Source organism: Rhodotorula paludigena (genome assembly GCF_050403205.1).
Source record: "Rhodotorula paludigena JCM10292 DNA, Rt_paludigena_JCM10292v1_ctg47, whole genome shotgun sequence".
NCBI lineage: Eukaryota > Fungi > Basidiomycota > Microbotryomycetes > Sporidiobolales > Sporidiobolaceae > Rhodotorula > Rhodotorula paludigena.
The window spans coordinates 83,183-107,438 of record NW_027481411.1 but is presented as its reverse complement, the minus strand read 5'-3'; the positions used below and the strand labels follow the sequence as shown (position 1 = coordinate 107,438).

Below are 24,256 nucleotides of genomic sequence, written 5' to 3'. Positions count from 1 at the left end.
CGGAGCCGCCTGCTCTGCTTCTCGGGCCATGCTGCGTGCCTTCCGCGCTGTTCCGAGCCTCTCCGAGCTGCTCTCACCCCGCTCCACCTGCTTCCCCACCCGGTCGTCGCCACCGCTTTTCCGCCCTTCGCCGCCCAGCAGCACCCGGAGTGCGTCGAACATCGACCTTTCTGGCGTGCTGAGCGACGCCCGCGACTCTCCTGCGCCGCCATCGCGTCACCGCCGCCCCTTCACCCTGCGCCAACGCGATCCGAGCGCCGCTTCTCGCTCTCCCTCGGCTCTGCACCTCGGCTACTACCTGACCGAGCGGCGCACCCTCGACCACCTCGGATCGCCCGTCTCGCCCTCGTCCTTGTCGAAACGCGACCAGCCGCGCCGTGCGGCCACGGCGGACGAGGTGCGCGGGGCCGAGACGCGCTTTGCCGCGGTGCACGCTGCGATGCGCACGGAGCTTGGGCTGGTCAAGGTGCGCGCGAGCGGAGAGAGCAGCTGGAGGAACGAAGTCGACACCGCGGTGCGCTGCGTCGTGGGCGACAAGCTCGGGTCGAAGGAAGAGGAGACGCTGCGTCGCGTGCTCGGCGGGTCGTGGCTCGGCAAGACGGACGGGCTCGTCCACCCCGTGCAGCTCTTGCGCGGCCTCGTCGCGAAGGGCGCGCTGTCGAGCTTCGACCCGGCCTTCGACGAGCTCTTGCGGGTCGTGCGCCTCACGCTCGAGCTGCACTCGACCGAGGCGGACATGGACGGGAACGCGATGGACCCGACGGCAAGGACGCTTCGCGCTGCGCTCGAGGACTACTTCGCGCTCGTCGACTCGCCCAGCGCGCAGGAGGAGTACCTCCTCGCGTCGAAGAGGAGGATCAAGATCCGCGTGCCCGACGGCAGCGACGTCCTCGCGACGCCCGAGCAAGAAGCGATCCTCGCCTCGCCGACGCTCGAGCCCGGCCTGACGCGCATCCGCGCGCACGCCGGCACGGGCAAGACGACGGCGCTCCTCGGGCTCGCGCAGCAGCGCGCGCTCCGCGCGAGCGCGACGACGACGCAGCTCGTTGTGCGCTCGCGGCGGCTGCGCGACGCGCTCCGGGTGGCGTTTGCGCGCGAGCCGCACGTCGAGGTCAACACGCTCAACGCGCTGGCGGTGCGCGCGATGTACGACAACTTTGGGGCACGGTTCGAGCGCAAGTTCCTCGATCCAGCGACGGGGCGGACGAGGAAGCTGGACCACCGCACGATGCGCGAGCTGCTGGGCATCCCGCAGCAGAAGTTGCGGATCCGCGACACCTCGAGCGGGAGGGAGGAGCTGCTCGCGGGCAAGCGCGTCGGTGCGTCTCGCTCCTTGCGCTCTTGCCCGAGATCTAGCTGACACTCTCAGCTGACTCGCAGTTGAATGCGTCCTCAAATCCTACGGTGAATTCCTCCGCTCCGCTTCTCCGCGCCCAGCGCTTCCGCACCTCGCCCGTCCGCCTTCGTGCTCCATCGTACTCCCGCCTAGGCAGCACCTCTCTTGGGTGGCGGAGCTGTGGCGCCGCGTGAGCAACATGGACGACGAGGAGGCGCCGATGGGGTTCGATGAGCATGTCAAGCTGCTGCAGCTGTCGAGGGGATGGAGGATCGAAGAGGAAGGACCTCTGCTGGTGGACGAGGCGCAGGTGCGTCCGACGCTCTCGCTCGCGCTCCGCGCTGACGAAGCGGTGCGACCACTTCGCGTCTGCTGACTGGCCCGACCTTTCAAAGGACCTCACGCCTGCCGAGCTAGACCTCGTCTCGCGCGAGCGCGACGTTCGCCGCGTCGTTCTCGTCGGCGATCCTCTGCAAGCGATCGACTCGTGCGTAGTCTCGGTGGACATCCGGTAGTGCGGAACCTGACGCATCCTGCACTCAGCTTCCGCGGCGCCAACGCTGACTGGCTCGCGCTCCCGGCTGAGCCGCAGCTCTCAATCACTTGCGTCCGACGCTTCGGGCTCGACCTTGCTAGCGTCGTCAATGACCGCTTGAAGACGACGAGCGACGTTGACAACCTCCTGGTCGGCAATACGAAGCGCCGTACGCAGGTGTACCGCGAGAGCAGCGTCGTCGAGAGCATCGGCCGCACAATCATCTGTCCAAGCTACGACGGTGCGCTATGCCTCCTCTGCGCGGCAGATCTTGCCTTTGACGGCCGACGTCTGCTTTGCAGACATGTACCTCGAGCTTCTTCGCTCGGTCGACTCGCTTGGTCGGTTCCGCCTGCTCACCTCAGTGACGCACAATCCGCGCGACTTCTTCCAGCTAGCGCGCACTGCTTGGCACCTCTTTCGCAACAAGCTTTTCGAACATCCGCACTTCGCGCTCGCGAGATTCAAGACGTGGCGCGATTTTCAGAAGGAGCTCGACTCTTGGGGAACGGACCTGCCGCGCGGGCTTGAAGAGCCCTGGGGATCCTCGGGCGCGATGGCTTGATGCGCGACCTGGAGCGGATTGAGCAGCGCTTGGAGACGAGTGAGCAGGAGCCCGTCGACGTGCAGTACACTATCGCTCACCAGGTACGCGCTTCTCCCACCTATCCCGCTCAGCATACTCACTTCTGTTGTCACGTAGGCGAAAGGTCTCGAGTATCCGCACGTTGTCGTATCGCCATCGTTTGCTCCGCCCACCGATGCCTTCCAAATAAACCTTGCGCACGTCGCGCTTACTCGCGCCATGCGCTCAGTTGAGATTCCCGATGGGTCTCTTCGGGTCGAGCAGCGCTTCCGCGGGCTGCACAAGTGCACTCTTCCTTCTTCTCCTTCCCGTGCAACCTTCTCAATCTGACGCCTTTCGTCGCAACAGCTTCCAGCTCGTTCCGCTTCCGTCCACCGCAATCTCGCACCGCTGCTCCAGGTGCTCGCAGCCGACGACGGGCCCGCTCATTGCCTACATGACGCCCTTCCCTCGCCACCCGGGACACATGCCCCGTTCGCCTCCCTCAGCTATCGCATCAGGCGACAGCGAATTCTCGGCCCAAGCGCGCCGCGCCGCGCACGCCTACGGGAGCTTGTCGCCTGCAGAAGATTTTCCGCTCTGCCTCGACTGCGCCGACCACTCGTCCTACTGGCCGCTACGTGCGCTCGTAACCTTCGCGCGCGGCACGCCGGCGACGAACGAGACGGATGCCAGCGACGGCTGCGACGCCGCGGAGCGCTTCGAAGGCTACATAGGGCTTGCGAGCGAGCGGGCGATGAAGCGGGACGAGGTGTTGGGGGAGGAGAGGAATCGCGAGACGTTCTAGTCGACGAGGGAGACGATCTCCGCTTGCACAGAGAGACTTCGCCACTCTCATGCGCATCGACTGAGGCTGAGAGTCGAGAGACGAGCCATGCAGGCGAACGATTGAGTGCGAAAGGGGGGTATCGAGCAACGAAGGGACGACAGAGTCATGGGTATCGCGGGAAAGGATACGACAGCGCGGCTGGACGGAAACGCGTAGTGAGCGGAGAGGAACGAGGTATCTAGACACGTATGGAATCGGAGGAGAGAAGGTGCCGGATTCATCTAGGCGCGCAGGATCGCCTGAGCGGCCTTCTTGTGCGCCTTCTTCACTTTGTCGTCGCTGACCTTGATTGTCGCGACGGCGGGTATCAAAAGAGCAGGCTCGAAGGCGGAAGGGGGCGGCGCGAGGAGGTGATTCAGGATCGCATCGCGCGATGGGAAGGAGAGGCGGTCGTCGAAGTGCGAGAGGTCGAGCAGCGCGAGCGAGATGCGATAGTGCGCTTTAGGGTCGAAGAAGAGGATATCGACGAGGCGCAGGACGGTCGCGTGCGGGAGGATCGAAAGGAAGAGGGTCGAGTGCCAGGTGCCGAGGTATTCGACAGGCGGAATCGCGACCTCGCGCTGCGCGTGCGACCATCAGACTCAGGCGCGGTCACAGACGGCGGAACAAAAGGCGTACCAATCGCTTGCCGATCTTGGGCTCGGCGGCGTCAAGCAGATACTCGAACGCGAGCGTCTCGACGCGCAGCTCCGCCTTGCTGCTCGGGAAGTACTGGCGCAGCGCATAGTTCTTGACAAGCGAGACCAGCGTCCAGAAGGCCGACTCGGCCGGCATCTGTGTCAACAGGAGGGCGATGACGCTCGCTAGACCCGGGTAGTATCCGAGTTTGGGGTCGAACCGCGACAGAGCCTGCGGATGTGAAAAGTTCAGTGTGATCCTCCTGCATCGTCACGTCAACGTCAGCGCACCTGAAGAACACAGCTCAGGTCGGTGAGACCCGCTGCCCCCTCGGCGAACTGGGGGTGGTCGAAAACAGCACGAAGATCGTGCTCGACCTCAAGAGGAAGAGGTGCGCGACCGAGGTCGCACAGAGTCTGCGGGGACATTATCAGCAACATCCAAAGATGGTGGATGTCCGAGAGTACGGACCTGGTACAGCCCCTCGCGCTTGTCGACCTCTGCCTCGGCCAAGAACGCCCACACTTTCCCGCGCACGCTGCTCGGAACGCCAGCTTGCGCCAGCGCGCGGAGCTTCTTGCTCTTGCGCACCTGCGACGGAGACATGCTCGAAAGGGCTTGAAGCCACTTGGCCTCCTTCGAGCGGTAGTCGTCCAGCGCACGCCCGCCGCCTTCGACCGAAGCGGGAGTTGGCGGAGAGAAGTGCGAGAGCGAAGCTGCCGAACGACCGTACTCGGGGATGGCAGTGTACGCGGTCGCATACGAGTGCTGCGAGATGTCGGTCGTCGAGTGCGACGGAGGAGCTGGACGACGAGGCGTGACGAGCGCGTCGCGATGGGATGATGTGCTCGGGCGAGGACTCGATAGTTCCGACGGCGCGTGCGCGGGCAAGCTCGGGGAGGGCTCTTCCTCGCCCGCCTGCGCCAGCAGCGCTGCGTACGGCTTGACCATCTCAAACTCGCTCTTGCCGACGTGGACCGTCTCCTCTTCGAGATCCTTGTGCGAGATGCCGATCGAGTAGTCGACGTGCCGATCGACGCCTTCGTCGAGCTGGCGTACCGGGAGCGGCTGATTCGCGCCGAGAGACACGCTCGAGGCGTTCGCGTGGTGACTTAGCGAGGGCGACGATTTGGTGCGGTGGAGCGCCTTGCGCAGCTTGTTCGGCCCACCTGTGCCGTAACTGCCACGGGGCGGACCGTCGAAGGACGGCCGCGAGTCTTCGAACGAACCAGTCGCTGGGCTGGACGCGGCGGAGGCGAAGGTCTGCGGCGAAGCTGTCGCGGGCGAAGGACTCGAACCGGTCGTGTGCGAGCGAACCATTGACGCAGCGTGCGGGAACGGCGAGATGTCGTCTTGCGTCCGCTGCGTGCGGTAGATGCGAGCGGAAGACGGACTCGCATCGACGACGGCGACGTGCGGCGGCAGCTGGATCGATGAGCGCGACGAGACAAAGACGTTGTCGTCGTCCCATCCGCGCTCGTGCGGCAGAGCTTGTTGGATGGGCGAGGCGTCTCCTTGACTGCGCCACAGCGGTGCGCCTGTCTGCGCGCCTGGAACGATCGGCTCGGAGATCTTCAGGCCCTTGACCGACTTGCGGTGGGGGCGCGAGGGCGTCTCGTGCCGAGGCGAGGAATGCAGGTCATGCACGGCAGGTGCGGCAGGTGCTCGTCCACCCGTTCGAGCGGCACTGGCGGCGGCATCGACAAGTTCCTGCGGCGGCTGGAAGAACGAGTGGAACAGTCGCCGCGAGGCGTCGAGGTCGTGCTCGAGGTGCTGCGCATCTGTGACCGGGACAGACGCCTGACGCTGCCTGCGCGGCGGCGTCACATCATCCTCGCGGCTCGATAAGCTCGCTATGGCGAGCGCCTCTGGCTCGAGGACTTGCGATCGTGGCGGGCTCCACAGCTCCGGCACCGACTGCCTTCGCGGCGAGGCCCTCGGCCTCGTTGGCGTTGAGCCCGCCAAATCGGGCGAGCGCAAGACCTCCTCGTCGGGCCTGCTGAACCTCCGCACGATCACGTTCGCCCTACTTTCGGGCATCTCACTCGCACGCCGCGGACTCCAGTCCTTTGTCGGCGTCGCCGGCGCCCACATGGCGTAGCGCGCGGTCGGGTCTTCGCTCCCGCGGCGGCCAATGCCAAGCCCGCTCAGGTCGAGCGAGCCCGACTGACCAGAACGGATGCTCGCGAGTGAGTCGCCCGTGGAGGAACGGGGGAAAATCTCTGACATGCGCGGGATGCGCACGCCGTCGAGACTCGATGAGGCGGACGAGTGTGAAGCGAATCGGTCGGCGCGGGTGGGCGGAGCGGAAGCGAGAGCGAGAGCGGGAGGCTCGAGCTGCTGATCGCTGCTCTCCAGGCGAGAGCGCAGCTGCGACGCCGCTCCGAAGGGGCGGAGCGATGAAGGCGGCATCTCCCAGCTGAAGTCGGCGCTCGAGTCGGCGAGCTCCTCGACCGCCTGGCTGGGTTGGCGCGCGTGCCGCTCGACGACGGGGCTGCTCGGCTCGCTCAACGACTGGCCAGCGCGCCCGGCGAGACTCGTCTCGCTGTTGACGCGCGAGTAACGGTACGAGTCGAAGATGAATGCGAGCGTCGGATCATCGCCGGGCGTGTTCGGCCCGCTGGTACCCGCGCTGCCAACGGTCGAACCGGACGACTTGGGCTGCTCTCGCCGTGCGTAAAGGTCGGTTGCGGAAAGCACAGACGGTGGCAACGTCGAGGCGATGGAGCTGTTAGGCGAGAAGGAGAAGGCGGAGCGCGGGTCTTCCCGCTGCGCGGGAACGGGCACGCCGGCGGGAGAGAGAACGTGCGATGCGCGGCGCGCGGCGCCCGCAGCTGGCTGCAAAGCGCTGGGTGGAGGCTCTGCTCCTCGACGGTCTGTCGGCACGTCTGGCGAGGAGTACGGTGTCGGCGCGAGACTCGGTTCGCGAGGCAAAGCATAGGGCGAGTCCGTCGCAGTCGGCATTGGGAACGAGTGCAGCGGGAAGGTGTCAGTCGTCGGCGTCGGGTCCGGCCGCATTTCCTTGCCCTCGACGAGCGTCTCAAGCTGGCCTATCCGCAAATCGACAGAGTCGGGCGCGTCGCCGTGCACGATGCGCGGGTCCCACGCTCCTGCTGCCTGATCGGGCGTGAAGGGACCATAGCGGTGGCTGCCGCCGTGTCCGCTCGCGGACGAAGCCGATTCGTCGGCGTCTCGGTCGGCGAAATCGGAGTAGGGCGAGGTGAGGAGGGATGGCGTGCGCGTAGTCGCAGTCGAGGTCATGGAGGGCGCCGGTGAGGGTGCACCATAGCGGAAGGAGGGTGATGCAGAGGTCAAATGAGTCGGATACCGGGGCGAGACGAAACCGCCAGCGAGGTTGGGCGAGTTGCCGGAAGCGAGGATCTCTGTAACAGCGGCGTCAGAGGAAGAAGGCGGAGTAGGTTCCGCACTCGACGCACCCTGAGACTCTGGCGGAGATTGTGCAGCTGGCCTGCTCAAAGGCGGCAGCCCTTGCACCGCAATCCCGAGTCCCGCTCCTTCGCCCCTCCTCCGTACCCGCAGATCCGGCCCGCCCGAGCTGGCGCTCGTGCGTCGCGAGCGTTCGTCCAGTCTCTCCACCTCGGGCACAGGCTTACGCCTCCCGCGCGTCGAGCCTCGCCCGGAAGCGCTCGACAGCGAGTCAACGCTGCTAGACCTCGACAGCGGCTTCTGCGCTGCTTCCGGCAAGTGCGGTAGTGCGATGGGCTGGGCGGAGAGTATGGCGGGTGGAGCGGCAACCGGATCAGGCTGGACTGTTGAGGAAGCAGGCGGTTTGACGTGCGATGATGCGGAGCGGCTCGTGACAACTGGTCGCTTCAACTTCGCCTGCTGCATGACGACATCCGCGCCGCTGAACAGCCCGACGACTCCTTCGCAGAAGCCCTGGTGTGCCCACCGTCAGCGAGATCAGTCTCCGAAGTCGAGAAAGCAAGACGCACGAGGTACCGCGCTTTGCCCAGCTCCATCAGGACGATGATCATGTCGCCCTGGAGGAACATGAGGTCCCGCTCGCCATCCTCCGAGACCCTGTCGACCTTTGCCTTGGCCTTGCCGATGCCGCCCTTATTGGCGAAGCGGTTCCAGCGCTGTAGCTCGGCCGGCGAGAGCGGGAAGGTCGGGATTGAGGCGAGAGGTTTGGGCGCGGCGGCGGGAGCGAGAGGTAAGGCGTTTACGCTAGCATGCTGCTGTGCCATCAAACGGAACGTCGAGGATGCTTGGGCAGGTGGAAGGAGCGGATGGCGCGGAACAGCGCCGACGAGGAGAGGAGACCAAGTCGGGCGTGCGAGTGCGCGCGCGGCGAGCCGAAGATGGCGGGGAGAAGCGCGGTGGTGCGCGTTCTGTCCTGTCGAGGTCGCTCGCGGGCTCTGGTGGTGTCTGGCGGGCTGCAGAGGCGGTCGACAGGAGGCCGAGAACGGTGAGGTCGGAATGGGGCGAGGAACTGATACAAGCGAGTGTGTGCCGGTGGTTGGCTCGTGGGTGCAATTGGGCAGTCGCGAGACACGCTGGTGGTCTCTCTGGCCGAGTCTGAGCCTCAGTGGCAGCGCAAGGGCGTGCAGAACAACGCGACGGACGACTCCGCCTCGGCAGTCTTGCTGCCGGCGACTTTGCACTTGGCCACTCGTGCTGACTGGGCTCGACTTATGGAGGGTGCGCTCGCTAGTGCCGCTCTCGCTCTCTCGCCTTTCGCCTCCGCCCTTCCCAGACGTCCGCCCGTAGCGCGTTTCGACGCGTCATCATTCACGTGGGCCTGCGAGAGTCTCCAGGAGCTCGCCCGCAGAATGCGCTGCGCGGTCCGCCAGCTCGCTCGCCGTCGGCAGATGTTTGGCGGGAGCCTGCAGCTGACGACGAGGACCACTTGTCCCTCGCTCGCACGTTCGGCGCTTGCCTTGATCCGTCGAGCTTCTGCACAGGCTCCTTTAAGCTACGGCGCAGTACAGACGCTCCGCCTCGGCTCTAGCGTCGCGATGGCGACCCCTGTTCCCACGCTCCCAGGCCCGCTCGCTTCCTCACTCGGCCGGCCTGGTCGGCCTTGGTTGACACCTGCGTCAATAAGGCAACTGCTCTGGTCTGTTGCTGCGGCACTGATGATCGGTGAGGCTGCTCGGACTCGCCGATCTACAAAAGTTGGCTTCCGCGCGCGAATTGCTCGTCTTCTTCTCATGCTTTCAGGTGGCCGGGTGGGCAGCCTTTCGATTTGACCGAATTTAGCCTGTCTGCACGTGCTGTGGGCTCTGCGCGCTTCTGTATGCCGCACCGCTTCGCTCGCGCCGAACTGGGCTGCGCCATTTGAACCTTGACCAAGCTCGCGAGTTGCGACGACGCGTCTTTGCCGCCTCTCACAGCAACGGCGCATCTATCGAAGCATGACAATGCGAGCAGACGATAGTTGGATGCTACGAGTGACGAAAAGGGCACATCAAAGGAGATCATTCGTTCTCGCTCATTCGACAAAGAGCACCCTGCTGGCCCGCTCAGTATCGCTGCATAAGCATTGGCAGCAGCTCGGCCGCCACCGGACCGGACATGCTCAGGCCGCTCAAGAACCCCCTCGAACGCGTCCGTTGCGCTGACGAGATGCCAGTCGTCGCGCGCGTACCCGACGACGAGCTCGCGGACCTCGTCGTACGACGTGCAGACGTCGCTGAACAGCTCGAGGGCGCACATTGTCGCTGTGAGCTGGTCTTCAATGGCTTCTAGCGCTTTGCGCCGGAGGGCGGGAATGTCGAGGAAGTGCGCAAGGCGGTAGACCGACTTGGGCGAAGCGGGAAACGGCGCGCCCAGGTTCTCTGCCCGCCACTTCCTGAGTGACGCCTGCTTGTAAGTGACACCTGCGCTCTGCACGAACTCGACCTCGTCTTCGGAAGAGTCGGCGACGAGGCTGATCTTGAGCGGTGCAAACGGGCAATGCTGAGTGTGCACCCACAGCAAGAGTGCACGACAGGTAGTGTAGGCATAGGCCGAAGCGTCGAGCTCGTAGTAGGCCAGCTCAGGATGGGGAGGAAGCGCAGCCAGCGGCGCTTCGAGCTCTTCGTCGGCCTTGTCATCCGAGTCCTCGTAGTCCCGCACGTAGCTAGACGTGACGACGCAAAGCTCCTCCGCCTGCGCCTCTCTCGCGGAGCCCGTGAGCTTGGTGGACTCGGCAAAGTCGGATGCGAAAAGGCCCCGGTAGTAGCCTGAAACGGCGGATAAGAGGCGAGAGCTTGTCCAGAGTCGCCGCTCGGGCAAGCCTTCGTGCGCATGAGATGTCAGACACACGTCATGCGGGTTCGGGCTGTCGTTGTAGGCTGCGATATTGATGCGTCAGCTTGCGATAGCTGGCAGCGAAAGTCAGCCAAAAGCACCTGCAGAGCTCAGCGCCGTCTCGGTGCACGGCTCGACGTACTCTCCGGTCAAGCTAGGCCCTCCTCGGATGATGCTGGGTGTGATGAACGAGAGGCGCGCCCTGTACGCAGAGTGCGTTTGCGCGCGAAACCGGCCGTCACTGCTCTGCTCCGCCGCCGTGACCTGGAAGTCCATCACGCAGAGGCACAGGCTGAGCCTGCTTATGGTGGGCCACGCCTGACATGGGACGCCTGGCATAGCCTGGAGCTGGGCAATCGAGTGAGCCTCCCCATCTGCGTCGAGCCACCACAGCTCGGCCGCGGGCCATGCGTTTGGACTCAGCGCTTTCAGACCCGGGCCGGGAATCCACGTCAAGATGAAGCCTGTGCCGGTATGCGAGACGGTCAACGTGAGCGAGCCACGTCCCGGCACTTCGGCGGGGTCCGAGTGCGTGCGCGTCGCTGTCGTGGCAAGGAGGCGATCTGTGAGATGCCAGTCGTAGTTGTAGCTACGCGAGCAGCCCTCGAGCGGGATGATCTGGCGCTGGGCCGTCATGGGTGCTCCAGTCACCACGAGTCAGTGCGGGAACAGGGAAACAAGCTGCCCGCGCAGCGGTGAGCTGATGAGGAGCGCTAGAGCGCGCAGATCAGGAGCCCGCGCGAGCGCGCGACGAGCACGCGCATCTTTGTGGAGCCTCCCAAGCGGCGTCTGCTGCTCGCGTCATTGCTAGTCCCAGCGTGACAGAACGTGGCGAAGCAAGCAGAGGGTGCAGTCTGGGATTGTCAAGCTGCGAAATGACGAGACGCAAGTTCCATGAACCCGGCAGCCAGCATTCGCACGGCAAGTCACGCCGGCCGGTCGCCGTGCGCGCCCTGTGGATCAACGCAGCGAGAGTGCGATTGCCGGAAGCGAGGGCATCGAAGAGGAGGAGAGCGGCGAGGGACGCCCAGTGGCCTCGTCTCGCTCGCACGGCACCCGAGGACCAATGCGGTGAGGATGGCGCGTCCTGCATCCCCGCAGCAGTTTGTGCTGGACGAGGTCAGTGCCGCCCACCCGCGACTCGCCGACTTCGCTCATCTCCTTCCCCCACATCCACCTCGTCGCGTCCGCAGGAGACGCACTCCGCCTCGTCCGCAACCGAGTCCTTGCTGGGTCGACCGCATTCTCCGACTGCAGCCCGTCACCACCCGTATCCGCCCTCTGCCACCGATGATGAGAAGCGCGGCCGCACGCCCAGGAGACGCGAACCGGGAGCCTCGGCTACGATGCACGGGTCCGCCCATGTCGCAGTGCGGATTCCAACATCGACAGAGGTCGCGAATGCGAGGCTGCAGCCGCGAGCCAGACCCAAACACTGGCGGGTCGTCGCCGGCGGGCTCGTGCTCCTGCTGGGTGCGGCGTACTTCGTGACCTGGCTGCTCTCGCTGGGCACGCGCTTCGGCGGACAGCCGCGCATGCAGGTCATTCTCATGATTTCGGACGGCATGGTGCGTCTCAGCTATCTCGACATGCACCTCTGCGCTCACATACTGTGTTCCACAGGGTCCGGCGAGCGAGACGATGGCTCGATCCTACGTGCAGCACCTTGCGTCGACCAACTCGTCCGCGTCAGCCTACACTCGGTCGCTCTTGAACGAATCGGTATGGGCGAACCTCGAGGAGGGCTACAAGGGCCGACCGGAAGGCGCTGGGCGGCTTCCGCTCGACGACATCCTTGTCGGCACTTCTCGCGTACGAGTCCTTGCTTCTTCTCTTCATCTTACGTCGAGTGCTGACGGTGTTCATGCACAGACGCGCTCGTCCAATTCGCTCGTGACCGGTTCGTACTGTCTCCTCGCCTGGGTGCTGCCCGCCCGTCCCGGCCCTACAGAAAAGGAGGCACCTCCCTTCGCTCGCCGCATGCTAATCTTTCTGATCACAGACTCGGCCGCCGGTGCTACCGCCTTCTCCTGCGGCCTCAAGACCTTCAACGGCGCGATCGGAGTGACCCCCGCTCTCGCGCCCTGCGGCACCCTCCTCGAAGCCGCGCACCGCCAAGGCTTCGCGACCGGTCTTGTCGCAACCTCGCGTATCACGCATGCGACGCCTGCGTCGTTTTACGCGCACGTCCCCGACCGCGACCTTGAGAGCGAGATTGCAGCGTTTCTCATCGGCGAGGCGGGGACGGGCCTCGCGGGGCCGGCGCCAGTCGACTTTGCGTTCGGGGGAGGGAGGTGCTTCTTTGTCCCGCAGGGCGAGGACGGGAGCTGCAGGACGGATGAGACGGATCTGCTGAAGAGGGCGAGGGAGAAGGGGTTCAGGGTGCTCGAGGGGATGGCGTCGCTGAGGGATTTCAAGGAGGAGGACGAGGACGACCGAGAGGGCACAATCATCGGGCTCTTTGCGGATGATGTGCGGCTTCTTTGGCTTCCACCTGCGCAAAGGAACGCAACTGACTCGTTTGATTCCGCAGCACATGGACTACGAGATCGACCGTCAGGGCGAAACGACCCTCGCTCGGGAGCAGCCGAGCCTGCGTGAGATGTACCTTACCGTCCGTCTGGCAGTTGTAGCCCAGGGTGGCTTACGACGGCTCGCTCTTGCAGGGCTACCGTTGCGCTTCGGCATCTCTCGCGGGCTGGACAGAAGGGCAAGGGCAAGGGCTTCTTCCTCATGATCGAGGGCAGCCGCATCGACATGGCAGGGTGAGTGATTGACGTCTATGCGTAATGCTCGATTCTCCGAGCTGTCGGTCGCACCTAGGCTCGCCAAAGGACCGAGGCTCACTGCGCTTGCTTCGCAGTCATAACAACGACCCTGTCGCGCATGTTTCAGACATGCTGGCGTACCAATCAACGGTGCAGTACGTGCAGCAATGGGTCGACGATCAGAACGAGATGGGCAACCCGACCATGCTCATCTCGGTGTCGGACCACGAGACGGGCGGACTCGCACTCGGCAGACAGCTCGGCGAAGAGTACCCTGAGTATCTCTGGTGCGTCTCGTTTGCACGCTCGCTCGCTCAAGCAGCGGCTTACGTGCGGCATTGGCCGCCTCGCGCCCCTCGCAGGTATCCCGACGCTCTCGCCAACGCGACTCACTCGACACCGTACCTCGGAGACCGCATCGCTTCTGAGTACCCCTCCGCGACGCGTGACTGGGTCATCTCCGAGCTTTTTGAGAAAGGACTCGGCATCGCCGACGCGACGAGCGAAGAAGTCGACCGCGTGTGGCAGCAGCGGCAAGACGCGTACCGTGCTAATCGCGCACTCGCGGATGCGGTGCGTTCCCCTTCTCAGCGTTCCAGCTTGTCAGTCTCGCGCTGATCACGCGCGGCTTTCGCAGATCTCGCGGCGAGCGCAGGTGGGGTGGTCGACGGCGGGACACAGCGGTGTCGACGTGAACCTGTATGCCTTCGGGTGCGTCCAGCGTCCGCTCTGCCCTTAAAGGTCCCGACACTCATCGTGTGTCTCCGCTAGGCACAATTCGACGGGCCTGACGGGTAACGTGGAGAACACTGACATCGGCGAGCACATCGCGCACAACATGGTACATCGCATCGCCCCTGACAGATACGCTTTAAGTGGCTGCGCCGCACGCAATACGCGAATCACGCTCTGCGGTGCTTCTCCTTCTCGCTGCGCGCAAGGTGCTGACATGCGGAACTTCCGGCAGGGATTGAACCTCGAAGGTGCGGCTCGAGCGCTCGTCCTTCTCTCCTGTCTGCTGAGCGTCACACGCTGACTTTCTTGCATACACTCGCAGTCGTGACTGTCGAGCTGAGCAAGTCGAGGGACCGCTGGTTCGACCCGAAGGCGGGCAAGGAGGCCAACCGGACCACGGGCCTTGCGCACTATCACGGCGACCTGTAGAGTGTTGAACTGATTTCGTTTTTCCTCCGTGCGACGCTTTGACCCTGCTCCGCCACACACCGAGAGGGCGAGCATCACCTGACGTGGGCGAGGCGAACTTGCTCGCTCTGCGATCTCCTCCCCTCTCTCCCTTCTTCCCCTCACATCACCTCACCCCTTCCTCTCCCGCCTCCAAGCAGCCTCATTCAATCTCGAGCGGTGCACACAAGCATGTCAGCGACCGCCTCCGCGCCTCAGGCGTTCGGTCAGCCTCAGCAGGAGGGCCAGCAGCCGCCCTCGCCCACCCGCCGCAGCATCGTCGGAAACGTCAAGGGCATCGCTTCCACGGTGCGTCCCATGTCTTTGGAGTCGACGCAAGCTGCTCCGAGCGCCCTACTGACGATGCCACGAGGACAGGCCCTCTCGATCGCCCAGCTTGCGCTGTCCGACACGACGCCCGCTCACGCGGCGCACGAGGTCAAGCGCGAGAGTGAGCACGGCTTCGAGCTCCTCGTCAACCTTCTCAAGGAGAACACGCCCGCGCGTGGTGGGTCCCGCCTTCCTGCCCTCCTCGTCCGGAGGGTCCGCGGACTCGCAACTGACGCTTTCTTCGACTTGTGCAGACGCCGTCTCGCTCCTCAGCGTCGGTGTGCAGTCGGCCAAGGTCTACGACGACCGCAAGCTCCTCCTCGAGCAGGTACGACACGGTTCCGGCTCGTCTCGTCGTAGTTGAGAAGGCCAACCTTGACTCGTCTTTCTGCAGGTCATCGTGCTGCTCTCGTCGCTCCCGCCCGAGGCTCCCATCGGTACCGTCATTCAGAACAGCCTCGTGTCGCTCCTCTGGCGCGACCTTCCCAAGCCTGTCTCGTCCCTCGTCGGCGACTACAAGTACCGCAAGGCCGACGGCAGCGGCAACAACCCCTTCGTGCCGGACTACGGCAAGGCTGGTATGCGTGCGTGGAGCTTTTCTCCCCTCTGCTGCAGGTCGTAGACTGACGCCGGCGATATCTCGCGACCGCAGCCTACGCTCGCTCGGTCGCCCCCGTTCACCCTCTCCCGGAGCACCTCCCGGACTACGGCGTCATCTTCGACTCGCTCATGAGTCGCGACAAGTTTGAGCCGCACCCGTCGGGCATCTCGTCGATGCTGTTCGCCTTCGCCAACCTCATCATCCACTCGATCTTCCAGTCGAACCACCAGGACCCCGACATCAACGACGCGAGCTCGTACCTCGACCTCAGCCCCGTCTACGTGCGTCGGCTCGCCCCGTGACTCGCGCAACCGGACCCCGTCGCTTGACGGAGCATGGCGAGAGATGCTCATTCGGCTTGCTTTCGCAGGGCAACAACGAGGAGGAGCAGCGCAAGATCCGCACCGGCGTCCAGGGCAAGATCCACCCGGACACGATCGCCTCGCAGCGCCTCTTCATGATGCCGCCCAGCTCGGTCGCCATGGCCATCCTCTTCGCTCGGTGCGTCCTTCCGACACGCCGACCGCTCCTCCCGCGGTATTGACTGCGAGCCGGTGTCGACAGCAACCACAACTGGATTTGCGACAAGCTCGTCGAGGTGAACGAGAACAACCAGTTTGCGCCGTGGACCTCGCTCGACGAGAAGGGCAAGCTGTCGCAGGACCTCCGCATCTTTGAGATCGCCCGCAACGTCAACTGTGGCTGGTTCGTCAACGTCATCTTCCAGGTGCGTTCCCTCTCGTCTCCGACTCGACGACATTGTCGTCTACTCACCAGTCTGCCTCTCAACCTCGTTGCTGTTCCGTCATACTCGCCATTCTCTTCCGCGCGCAGGACTACATCAAGGTCATCCTCAATGTCAATCAGACGGGCAGCAAGTGGGCGCTCGTCCCGACCGGCGAGATCGACACGGTCCTCGGCGGCAAGCTCCCGCGCGGCGATGGCAACCATGTCAGCGTCGAGTTCTCCAGTACGTCCCCGTTCGCCTCGAACTTCGCTCGAAGCCCGCTGGGAAGAGGCTCGTGGGAAGAAATGCTGAGTGTTGAACCTTTCGCAGTCTTGTACCGCTGGTGCGCTTCAGATGGCTTGGCCTTCCTCCTCTTTGCCAGTGTGCCTCACACATCGACCATAACGCAGGCACACGACGATGAGCGAAAAGGACGAGAAGTGGATGCAAGACCTGATGCGCAAGTGGACCAAGAAGCCTTTCGACCAGGTGCGTTTCGTGATGGCCGTTTCCACGCCGCCCTCGCTGATCTTCTGCCGGGCGTTCGCAGCTCAGCTCGGCCGACTTCTTCCGCATCATCGACCAGCACGCCAAGGAGATGGGCGATGACCCGCGCAAGTGGACGTTCGGCAACTTCAAGAGGTGCACGGACGGCCATTTCCGGTGCGCCGGCTCTCAGCTGCGTCTGCGCCGCTCGGGCTTCTCTGACTTTCCCGCTCTAAACAGCGACGAGGACCTCGTGAAGACGTTCAGCGAGGCTACCGACACCATTGCGGGCGCGTTCAAGGCTTGCGGTGCGTTTCTTGCTCGCACTGGCAGCCTGCGCGGTTGAGCTCACTTCGTCTCTCCCGCAGGCATCCCCGCGGTTATGCGCGTCATCGATTGCATTGGCATGCAGGTCGCGCGCGAGAAGTGGCGCGTTGCCACGCTCAACGAGTTCCGCCGCTCGCTCGGCCTCACGGAGTACACCACGTTCGAGGAGTGGAACCCGGACAACAGCGTTGCCGAGAATGCGCGCAGGCTCTACGGCGACGTCAAGAACCTCGAGCTCTACCCGGGCATGATGGCGGAGCAGGCCAAGCCGAGCCAGGCCGGCAGCGGTCTCGCCCCGGGCGTGCGTCTCGCACAAACGCCCTTCCGGACATCGAACTGACTCGTCCACGGCCGCGCAGTACACCATCTCGCGCGCCATTCTCTCGGATGCCGTCGCCCTCGTGCGCGGCGACCGCTTCGTGCGTGCTGTTCTTCCCTTCCGGTCATCGCACTCGCTAATCTGTGCTTTCCCGCAGCTCACGCACGAGTATGGCGCCGGCGAGCTCACCTCGTGGATGTGGAAGGACCTCCAGCCCGACGTCAACAATGGCGCCTTCGGCGGTTCGCTCAGCAAGGTCCGCTCCTTCTCACCTCTACTGTCATTGACGGATACCGACTCTTGCTCGAACAGCTCCTCATGCGCCACTTCCCGAGCTCCTACACCTTCAACAGCTCGTACGCCTGCTTCCCCTTCTCGACGCCCCACACGACGCGCCAGATTCTCGAGAAGCTTGGCCTCGAGGACCGCTACGACCTTCGCCGCCCGACCGGCCCGGCGCAGTGGGTCGACGTGCGCCAGTACCAGACGGCCAAGACGATCCTCGACGACTCGACGCGCTTTGCCAACGTCTTCGGCCCCGCGCTCGCCCAGGTCACCAAGCACGACGAGGGTTTCGCCGTTCTCGAATACCTCCGCATGGTGACGGAGAAGCCCAAGACGACGGAGACGTTCTCGGAGCTCCTCGACACGGCGCTGTTCCCGCCCAACTTCGCGCAGAACGTCCTTTCCCTCGTCGGGACGCGGACGGAGCAGCAGCTCAAGGCGATGCGCTGGGACAACGGCAAGAACCGCTTCCGCCTCGACCTCGTGTCGGACGTCGCGGTGCCGGTCGCCATGGAGACGATCGCCGACCTCTTTGGCCTCCCGCTCAAGACGAAGAAGAACCCGCTCGGCCTCTGGACGCCCGAGAAGCTCTACGAGGTGCTCACCGACATCTTCACCTACGTCTACCTCAAGTATGTCCTCGCGCTCTTTTCCCTAAGGCGGCTCCTCACTCGGTGGCGTCCGCAGCTTCGACCCGACCACGGGCTTTGCCCTCCGCGACAAGGTCATGAAGGAGGCGGAGGCGCTTCGCGGCGTACTCCTCTTCCGCCTCGGCGCCCACAAGTTCACGCCGGTGCGCTCGCTTCCTCGCACAGCGCATAGTCAGAGTAAGTGACGTTTCCTCCGCCCCAGGACTTCGCGGCAGACCTCGCGCGTGATGTCAGGAACGCCTTCGGCGGCAAGGGAGGTTCGGCGGGCTACGTCGTCTCCGACCGCGCGCGCAAGACCTACGAGCGCCTCAACGCTAGCAAGCGCCCGATCGAGGAGCTTGTCGGCGCCTGCATGGTCGCCATCGTCCGCCTCGTCACGGTCGTGCCCCGTACGTCTCGCTCCTCGGTAATCCTCAATCACTGGACTGAAGCCGCTCGAGCCACGCAGAGGTCACCAACGTGGTCGACTTCTACATGAAGCCTCGCAACCGCAAGCACCTCGACAAGCTCGTGTCGTCGTGCCAGAACAACCTCAATGCGATGAACGACTCGGAAATCATTGTGCGCTCTCACGCTGTCGTGCCCCTTGACCCGGGCTTTGACACCGTTCCGCTCACAGCGCTCCGTCGAAGAGGCCATGCGCCTGCAGCCCGCGATCGCCGGCACGGCCCGCCGCGTCACGGCCGACGCGACTCTGGGTTCTGGCGACAAGACGGTGGAGCTTAAGGCCGACACGCTCGTCTGGATCCGCCTCAGGGACGTCATGAGCGATCCGACTGTGTTCAAGGATGCCGACCAGGTCCGCCTCGACCGCGATCCGAGGATGTACGAGGTCAGCGATCGCGTCCAGTCCGTCACGAGCGGTGCGTTCCGCGCTCCCGCTATCGATTCCTTTCGCACCCCTCACTTACTCGCTCCCCTCCGAGCAGCCCGCGGCGAGTCGTTCAACACGCCCATCATCACGGGCATGGTGCGCGAGATCCTCTCGCAGCACTCGCTCGCGCGTGCTCCCGGCGCCGAGCTCGTCGGCTCGCTCGGCCCCAAGGGTATCCCGATGTACTCGCGCAAGGAGGAGGGCCTCCTGCCCTCGGCGTTCCCGTCTTCGTTCGTCGTCACGTTCGAGGACCCCGCTGGGCAGAAGGCGTAAGTTTCGCGAGGAAGAGAACGAGGTAGGACGGGTCGCTTGGCTTAGGCATCGCATGGTCTCGCTCTCGCTCGCCGAGCTGCAATACACGCCGCAGCAGTCTTGCATGATAATTGTGGTGTCCTAAGGCCGAGCAAGGCGAACGGAAGTCGTAGTGCAGCCCGCCCAGGAGTCGGAGAACCGTCGGGCAAGCAACGCGCAGCGATGGAAGAAGCGCAGAATCCTGGTCTCTCGTCGTCCGACGCTTCAGCACGCCTACGCAGCAACAGCTCGAGCGGTAGCAGAGATCGCAGAGCTGCGAGGAAGAGAGGAAAACAGCCATTGCTCGCGTCTACCGCCTCCTCGTACACAACTCGAGCACACAGATACAAGTGAAGAGTGCGCCGAGATTAGGCGCGGGTGGTGTCGAAGAGAACCATGGGGAAGTACGAGTTGGGGTCGTGGGGAGCCTGCTCCGCCGAGGCTTTCCACCTGTTCACGCACGGCAGGTCAGCACCACTCGAGACAAGGCCATACTGGAGCGGAACGCACTTGAACTTGAGGCCGGGAGGGGTTGGCGGGCGGAAGCTCGAGCCGGCGACGGCGGTCGAGGACGAGTAGAGGGCAGCGAGGGAAGGAGCGGGAGAGTCGGCGGTGATGGCGGTGGTCTGCTCGCCCTCGGCAGCGGTGACGGGCGGGAGCCTGCAGAGCTCGAGGGTCAGTCCGAGATAAACAAGCAAGTGAACGCTAGTACGCACGCCTCGAAGCCGCCCTGCGCGATCAGGAGCTTGGCAAGCTCGCCCTGTCGCAGGAGGGGCACGAGATCAGCCTCGATTCTCTCGGCAGACGCGCGCGCTCGCGCTCACCTGGGTCACGACCTCGGTCTTGGGGTAGTTGCGGCGGAAGTCACGGGCGTAGTACGGGTTCTGCGCGATGTCGGACGCCTTGGACGAGGGGACGGTGAACTTCTCGGGGCGCGACGCGGGTTCGGGCTGGCGGTTGGCGCGGGGGAGCGGGTTACCGGTCGACGAGTCACTGTGCACAGCAAGCAGTCAGTCCTGCCGCCGAGGTAGCACTGCGCCACATCGCGCCGACGCCGAGTGACCGGGTCCGCGTCTCGCCGTCTAGCGCCCCTGATGAGCCGGGAGATCGCGCCTTACGGGTTGACGACAACTGCGCGGCGGATCTTGCGCCACAGCGGGGTCTCGTCGGACGCGTGGTAGGCGAAAGGGTCGTTGGTGAGCTTCTGACGAAGGACTCGGGCCGAGCGGAGGGCGGCGGTCTGCATCTTGGCTGTGTGCGCGTACGAGCAAGGCTGCTGTGCGCGGATCAAGGCAAGGCTCGAGCGGAGTGAGCGCGACGACGGCGAGCAAGCCTCACCGCCCCGCCCGCGGCCAATCGTCTCGAGGTCGACTTTGGACCGAACACTCTCTCTGCTCAGGAGCGCCTGCGACGTGTGCGAGGACCTCCAGAACATGCTTGAACGCGAGCCTGCCGGGCTGCCCCGGCTTCCAGCTGCTCGCGCTCCCTCCTCCTTCTGCTTACATGCTGCCGTTCGGCTGCTTGTTGCGTCTTGAGACGCATTCTCGGTTGCGCCAATTGCCCGAAGAAGCTCCCTTGGCTGCTGCATTGTCTATGTCCCTGTTGCCGCTGCGTCCGCGCTCCACGGAAGCAGCCATCTGCTCTATTCCGTGTCGCTCTCGCCGCTCGTCCAAGAAAGCTGAAGCGGACGCTGCGTCACAGTTGTCCCCGCATATACACGCACAACAGCTGCAAACGATACACCGGGCAAGACGATCGAGGGAGAAGGGAGGGGCAGCGCAGCCTCAGATCACGTACAGCTTGCGCACCGTCTCGTCCACATTGCCCCCCTTCTCCGAGTCAATGCTCAACTCCTGGCGCTCCTGGTCCAGGCGGCGGTTCGACCACCGGTATTGGACGTGCTGGCAGATGGCGGTAAGGAGACCGAACGAGACGAGCGCGACGCAGACGCGGAACCCGCGGCGGTACAGCGGCGCGTCGTCCTTGCGCAGCAGCTGCGAGCCAATGGCGGCGCCCGTGTTTGCAGCGGATACGAACATGGCCATGGCGATCGATCGCTCCTGCGGCGTAATCTGGTTCAGAGAAAGCCATGAGGCGTTCAGAGCTGGAGAGCGCAGAAGAGCGGGTCAGGGGCATTGTCAACAGTCGAGGTGCGCATCGAAAGCATAATACGAGAGGAGGACGAGAACGAAGGCCGCAGAGCAAGACCAATACGAGGGAGGGAGGGAGGAAAGGGAGGGAGGGAGACGCACGGTGGTAGGCGGCGTTGAAGCCCTGGACGAGCACGATGAGCGCATACTTCGCCCACTTGTCGGTCCCGAGCGACACCTGCTGGAAGGCGACCCAGAAGACCCAGAAGCACGCGACGGCGGCAATGCACGACAGGCCGCGCCGACCGGTCTTGTCCGAGAGGACGCCAAACGCGAAAGTCGTGACCAGACCGACCCATCCGGCGACGGAGGAGAGAGCGTTGGCCTTGAGAGTGTCGAAGCCAAAGGAGCGGATCAGGGTCGGAGTGTACGTGCCCATGGCGGCGGTCGGGGCGATGAGCGAGACGGCGAGGAGGACGTGCGGCCAGATGCGCGGGTTGGTGACGGTCCGGACAATCGCCTTCACGCCGATGTAACGAGCCGACTGGGCCTTGTTGGCGTCGTCGAGAACGACACGAGTCCGGAGAATGTACTTTTGGCGCTCGGTGAAGTAGGGCATCCGAGGGAAGAGGAAGGGCGCAGGCGATTCGGGCGAGGCGGGAAGGAGGAGAAAGAAGAAGATGGCGATACCGATGGCCAGGCAACCCTCAATGATGAAAAGCTGTAAAATGTCGGAGGAATCGTCCGTCAGCTACTGCGTCGTAAGACCGAGAGAGAGCAAGTAACGTACCCACTGCCACCCGGCGTACCCATGCAGGCCTTCCATGCGCAGGATTCCGTAGGCAAAGAGACCGGTGACGGCCGAGGCGAGGCCGGAACCCAGGAAGAAAGCAGCGTTGCGCTTTGCCAGCTCGTCGCGCTTGTAGAATCGAGAGATGGTGAAAAGGCCGCCCGGGATGTCTGCGCGGGGAGGGTCAGTACTCTGTATTACTCCAACATGTTGGAAATCAGCGCACAGCCACTCTCGACGCCTGCGTTCGAGATGAGAAGGTGGTCAGCCTCGGCCACAGCGCGAAAGAATGGGATGAAACGCACATCCAAGGAGGATACGCGTCGCCAGGTACGAGCCATAGTTGTGCATCCATGCCTGGAAGGTTCCGACGAGGCCGAACGCGAGTACTTGCAAAGAGATCCAACGCGCCGGTCCCACACGCTGGAGGACGACCTGGGACGGGATCTCGAGGAGGACGATCCCTAGGTACAGCAGTCCTTGACCGGTGTTGAATTGTGTCTGGTCGATCCCTACGTCCTTGAGCAGGCTCGAGGTAAGAGCGTTGCTGATGTTGCCGCGCTCTGCAGCGAGGGAGGAACGACCAAGCCCGTCGGTCAGCACCAGCCCATCACAGCAAACTTTGAGAGCGGCGTACCCAGCTGAAAGACAAAAAAGCCGAGCATGAGGAGGGGCATGACAAGGACATCAAGCTGGAAGGTGAGGAAAGAGGTCAGCGAGATTGAGGACAGTGGACCTGAGGGGCGACGCACCTTCCGCCGGACCGCAGCCTCCTCTGCATCCGTCCAGTCCTTTACCGGCGCATCGCTGAGCGGGGCAATAGTCGAGGCCCCCGGGGACTCGAGCTTCTCCTTCTCGTCTGCAGGAGAAGGGTCAGCTACGCGGACCCGCGGTTGATGCCGCGGTCAGAATTGGCCCACCGATAGAGTCTTGCGGGCCGTATTCGGTCACGGCGGGGGCAGTCATGGCAAAGCAGGCAAAGCCGGGCGCGAATTAGCCACAGACAGAGCAAAGAGCAGGAAATGGAGTGGGATGGAAGAAAGCCGCCGGCAGAATCTGAGAACATGTCAAGTAGATCTCGTAGACGCTCGCGAGCACTGCTTTGCAGCCGCGGATGGCGCCAGCGACGACGGCTGATCATGGCGAGAGCCGCAGCACGAAGGCGTGCTGAAAGCGGGGTAGCGGCCGAGCGTGACAGCGTGCGAGCAGACGGACAACGACTTTCCGCTCGTGGAGTGCTCCAAAGCTCGAGCACGACAGCGCTGCGCAGCTGCGCGGCACCGCGTCGGCGCGGAGTGATGGGAAGAAGCGAGAGGCATGAGGCGGGACGGTTGCGCTGAGGCGGGGTCGTCGGCATTCGGGACCTGCTTTTTCTCGCAAATCACTTCCATACTAGTGAGCGCACTTTCTGAAGTGTGACGCTCCGATTTGTACGAATTGCGAGTCGCTCTGCGGCAGCGCGAAGAGCAACATTGAGTCGGCATCAGACGGTGGCCCTCGCTTTTTGCGGACTCGACGAATTGCAAAGACTTGTCAAGAGCGCTCAAGGATCTATGGATCACATGTCAGGACGCTGGACAAGGCATTGGAACGAGAGAGGCGCGGTGATCCGGCTGGGTCTGCTTGAGAAGGTCGACACTTTCGACATCACCTCCCTCCTGTGTCACTGTACTGCGACGACCGCCGGCGTTTGCCTTCGCTTGCTCGCTCGCTCGAGTCTTTGCTTGAGCCACAGGTGTCCGCGAACGAGACGGAGAGGAACGGCCTGCCCTCTTGTCGTGCGCTGGCTGCTGGCCGAGTCTCTTGCACGTGCAGAGTCGGTCGAAAGGGGTTCAACTGATAAGCACACGAAACACGAAGAGAAGGAGAGATTGGGATCTATCGACAATGCTACAGGCTGTGATAGAGGAGGAAGACGAGCTGTGATCGAAGCGAAGAGAGCAAAACGACAAGGAGAGAAACAACTGAAGACGGCGCAGGGCTAGTGGGACACGTTGTGATCCGCTAGAATAGGGGCAGAGATAGAGAGACACAGGCTCTATGGGACATAGGGGTACAACGGTGGATATGGGAAGAGAAAGAAAGAATCAGGCGAGGCTGCGCTGCTCGGACCAGGCTGTCGCCGACCGAGCTGGCCCAGAGCACGACGCCCCGCTGAACGGGGCGTGCACGCCCGAGGAGCGGCGGCGCAGGATCTCTAGTGAGGGCCTGACGCGCGAGGAAGACGACGAAGGATCGGGCGCATCGTATGGCGCGAAACGGAAGGGTAGTGCTCTCGCCTGAGGCGCAGATAGCGAGACGGAGTAGGTGTGGAAGGAGTCACGAGGAGACGGAGGAGTGCCTTTCGCTGCCGAAGCTGGCGAGACAAGCGGGA

At 64.0% G+C, this 24,256-nt stretch overlaps 7 protein-coding genes across 7 annotated transcripts; 3 read left to right on the top strand and 4 right to left on the bottom strand.

Moving 5' to 3' along the window:
• Positions 1-28: 28 nt before the first annotated feature.
• JCM10292_001437 (uncharacterized protein) lies at positions 29-2,436 on the top strand (the record flags this gene model as incomplete). The annotated part of the gene is made up of 5 exons (XM_076651215.1): positions 29-1,319; positions 1,381-1,646; positions 1,732-1,823; positions 1,880-2,112; positions 2,174-2,436. The coding sequence occupies 5 exons, from the start codon at positions 29-31 to the stop codon at positions 2,434-2,436; spliced, it is 2,145 nt and encodes a 714-aa protein (XP_076503250.1).
• Positions 2,437-3,507: 1,071 nt separating this feature from the next.
• On the bottom strand, positions 3,508-8,115 carry JCM10292_001436 (uncharacterized protein; the record flags this gene model as incomplete). Its single annotated transcript, XM_076651214.1, has 6 exons — positions 3,508-3,846; positions 3,905-4,135; positions 4,195-4,320; positions 4,376-7,287; positions 7,342-7,804; positions 7,861-8,115. The coding sequence occupies 6 exons, from the start codon at positions 8,113-8,115 to the stop codon at positions 3,508-3,510; spliced, it is 4,326 nt and encodes a 1,441-aa protein (XP_076503249.1).
• Positions 8,116-9,393: 1,278 nt separating this feature from the next.
• Positions 9,394-10,798, bottom strand: JCM10292_001435 (uncharacterized protein; the record flags this gene model as incomplete). The annotated part of the gene is made up of 3 exons (XM_076651213.1): positions 9,394-9,402; positions 9,467-10,206; positions 10,264-10,798. 3 exons carry the CDS (start codon positions 10,796-10,798, stop codon positions 9,394-9,396), a joined length of 1,284 nt encoding a protein of 427 aa, XP_076503248.1.
• A 441-nt stretch (positions 10,799-11,239) lies between these two features.
• On the top strand, positions 11,240-14,094 carry JCM10292_001434 (alkaline phosphatase; the record flags this gene model as incomplete). Its single annotated transcript, XM_076651212.1, has 13 exons — positions 11,240-11,281; positions 11,356-11,730; positions 11,786-11,974; positions 12,035-12,062; positions 12,165-12,634; positions 12,696-12,766; positions 12,829-12,927; positions 13,026-13,217; positions 13,293-13,503; positions 13,568-13,641; positions 13,702-13,771; positions 13,898-13,913; positions 13,988-14,094. The coding sequence occupies 13 exons, from the start codon at positions 11,240-11,242 to the stop codon at positions 14,092-14,094; spliced, it is 1,944 nt and encodes a 647-aa protein (XP_076503247.1).
• A 210-nt stretch (positions 14,095-14,304) lies between these two features.
• JCM10292_001433 (peroxidase/cytochrome P450 family protein) lies at positions 14,305-18,984 on the top strand (the record flags this gene model as incomplete). Its single annotated transcript, XM_076651211.1, has 21 exons — positions 14,305-14,421; positions 14,491-14,620; positions 14,697-14,770; positions 14,837-15,026; positions 15,095-15,324; positions 15,414-15,544; positions 15,608-15,770; positions 15,878-16,013; positions 16,101-16,113; positions 16,181-16,259; positions 16,321-16,433; positions 16,497-16,564; positions 16,625-16,884; positions 16,943-17,002; positions 17,060-17,158; positions 17,215-17,819; positions 17,875-17,980; positions 18,040-18,226; positions 18,286-18,398; positions 18,457-18,700; positions 18,767-18,984. The coding sequence occupies 21 exons, from the start codon at positions 14,305-14,307 to the stop codon at positions 18,982-18,984; spliced, it is 3,336 nt and encodes a 1,111-aa protein (XP_076503246.1).
• A 386-nt stretch (positions 18,985-19,370) lies between these two features.
• JCM10292_001432 (uncharacterized protein) lies at positions 19,371-20,248 on the bottom strand (the record flags this gene model as incomplete). Its single annotated transcript, XM_076651210.1, has 5 exons — positions 19,371-19,452; positions 19,513-19,662; positions 19,719-19,762; positions 19,827-19,995; positions 20,121-20,248. 5 exons carry the CDS (start codon positions 20,246-20,248, stop codon positions 19,371-19,373), a joined length of 573 nt encoding a protein of 190 aa, XP_076503245.1.
• A 538-nt stretch (positions 20,249-20,786) lies between these two features.
• Positions 20,787-22,848, bottom strand: JCM10292_001431 (uncharacterized protein; the record flags this gene model as incomplete). Its single annotated transcript, XM_076651209.1, has 8 exons — positions 20,787-21,106; positions 21,255-21,813; positions 21,883-22,052; positions 22,109-22,123; positions 22,188-22,445; positions 22,520-22,574; positions 22,635-22,741; positions 22,803-22,848. The coding sequence occupies 8 exons, from the start codon at positions 22,846-22,848 to the stop codon at positions 20,787-20,789; spliced, it is 1,530 nt and encodes a 509-aa protein (XP_076503244.1).
• Positions 22,849-24,256: the final 1,408 nt, after the last annotated feature.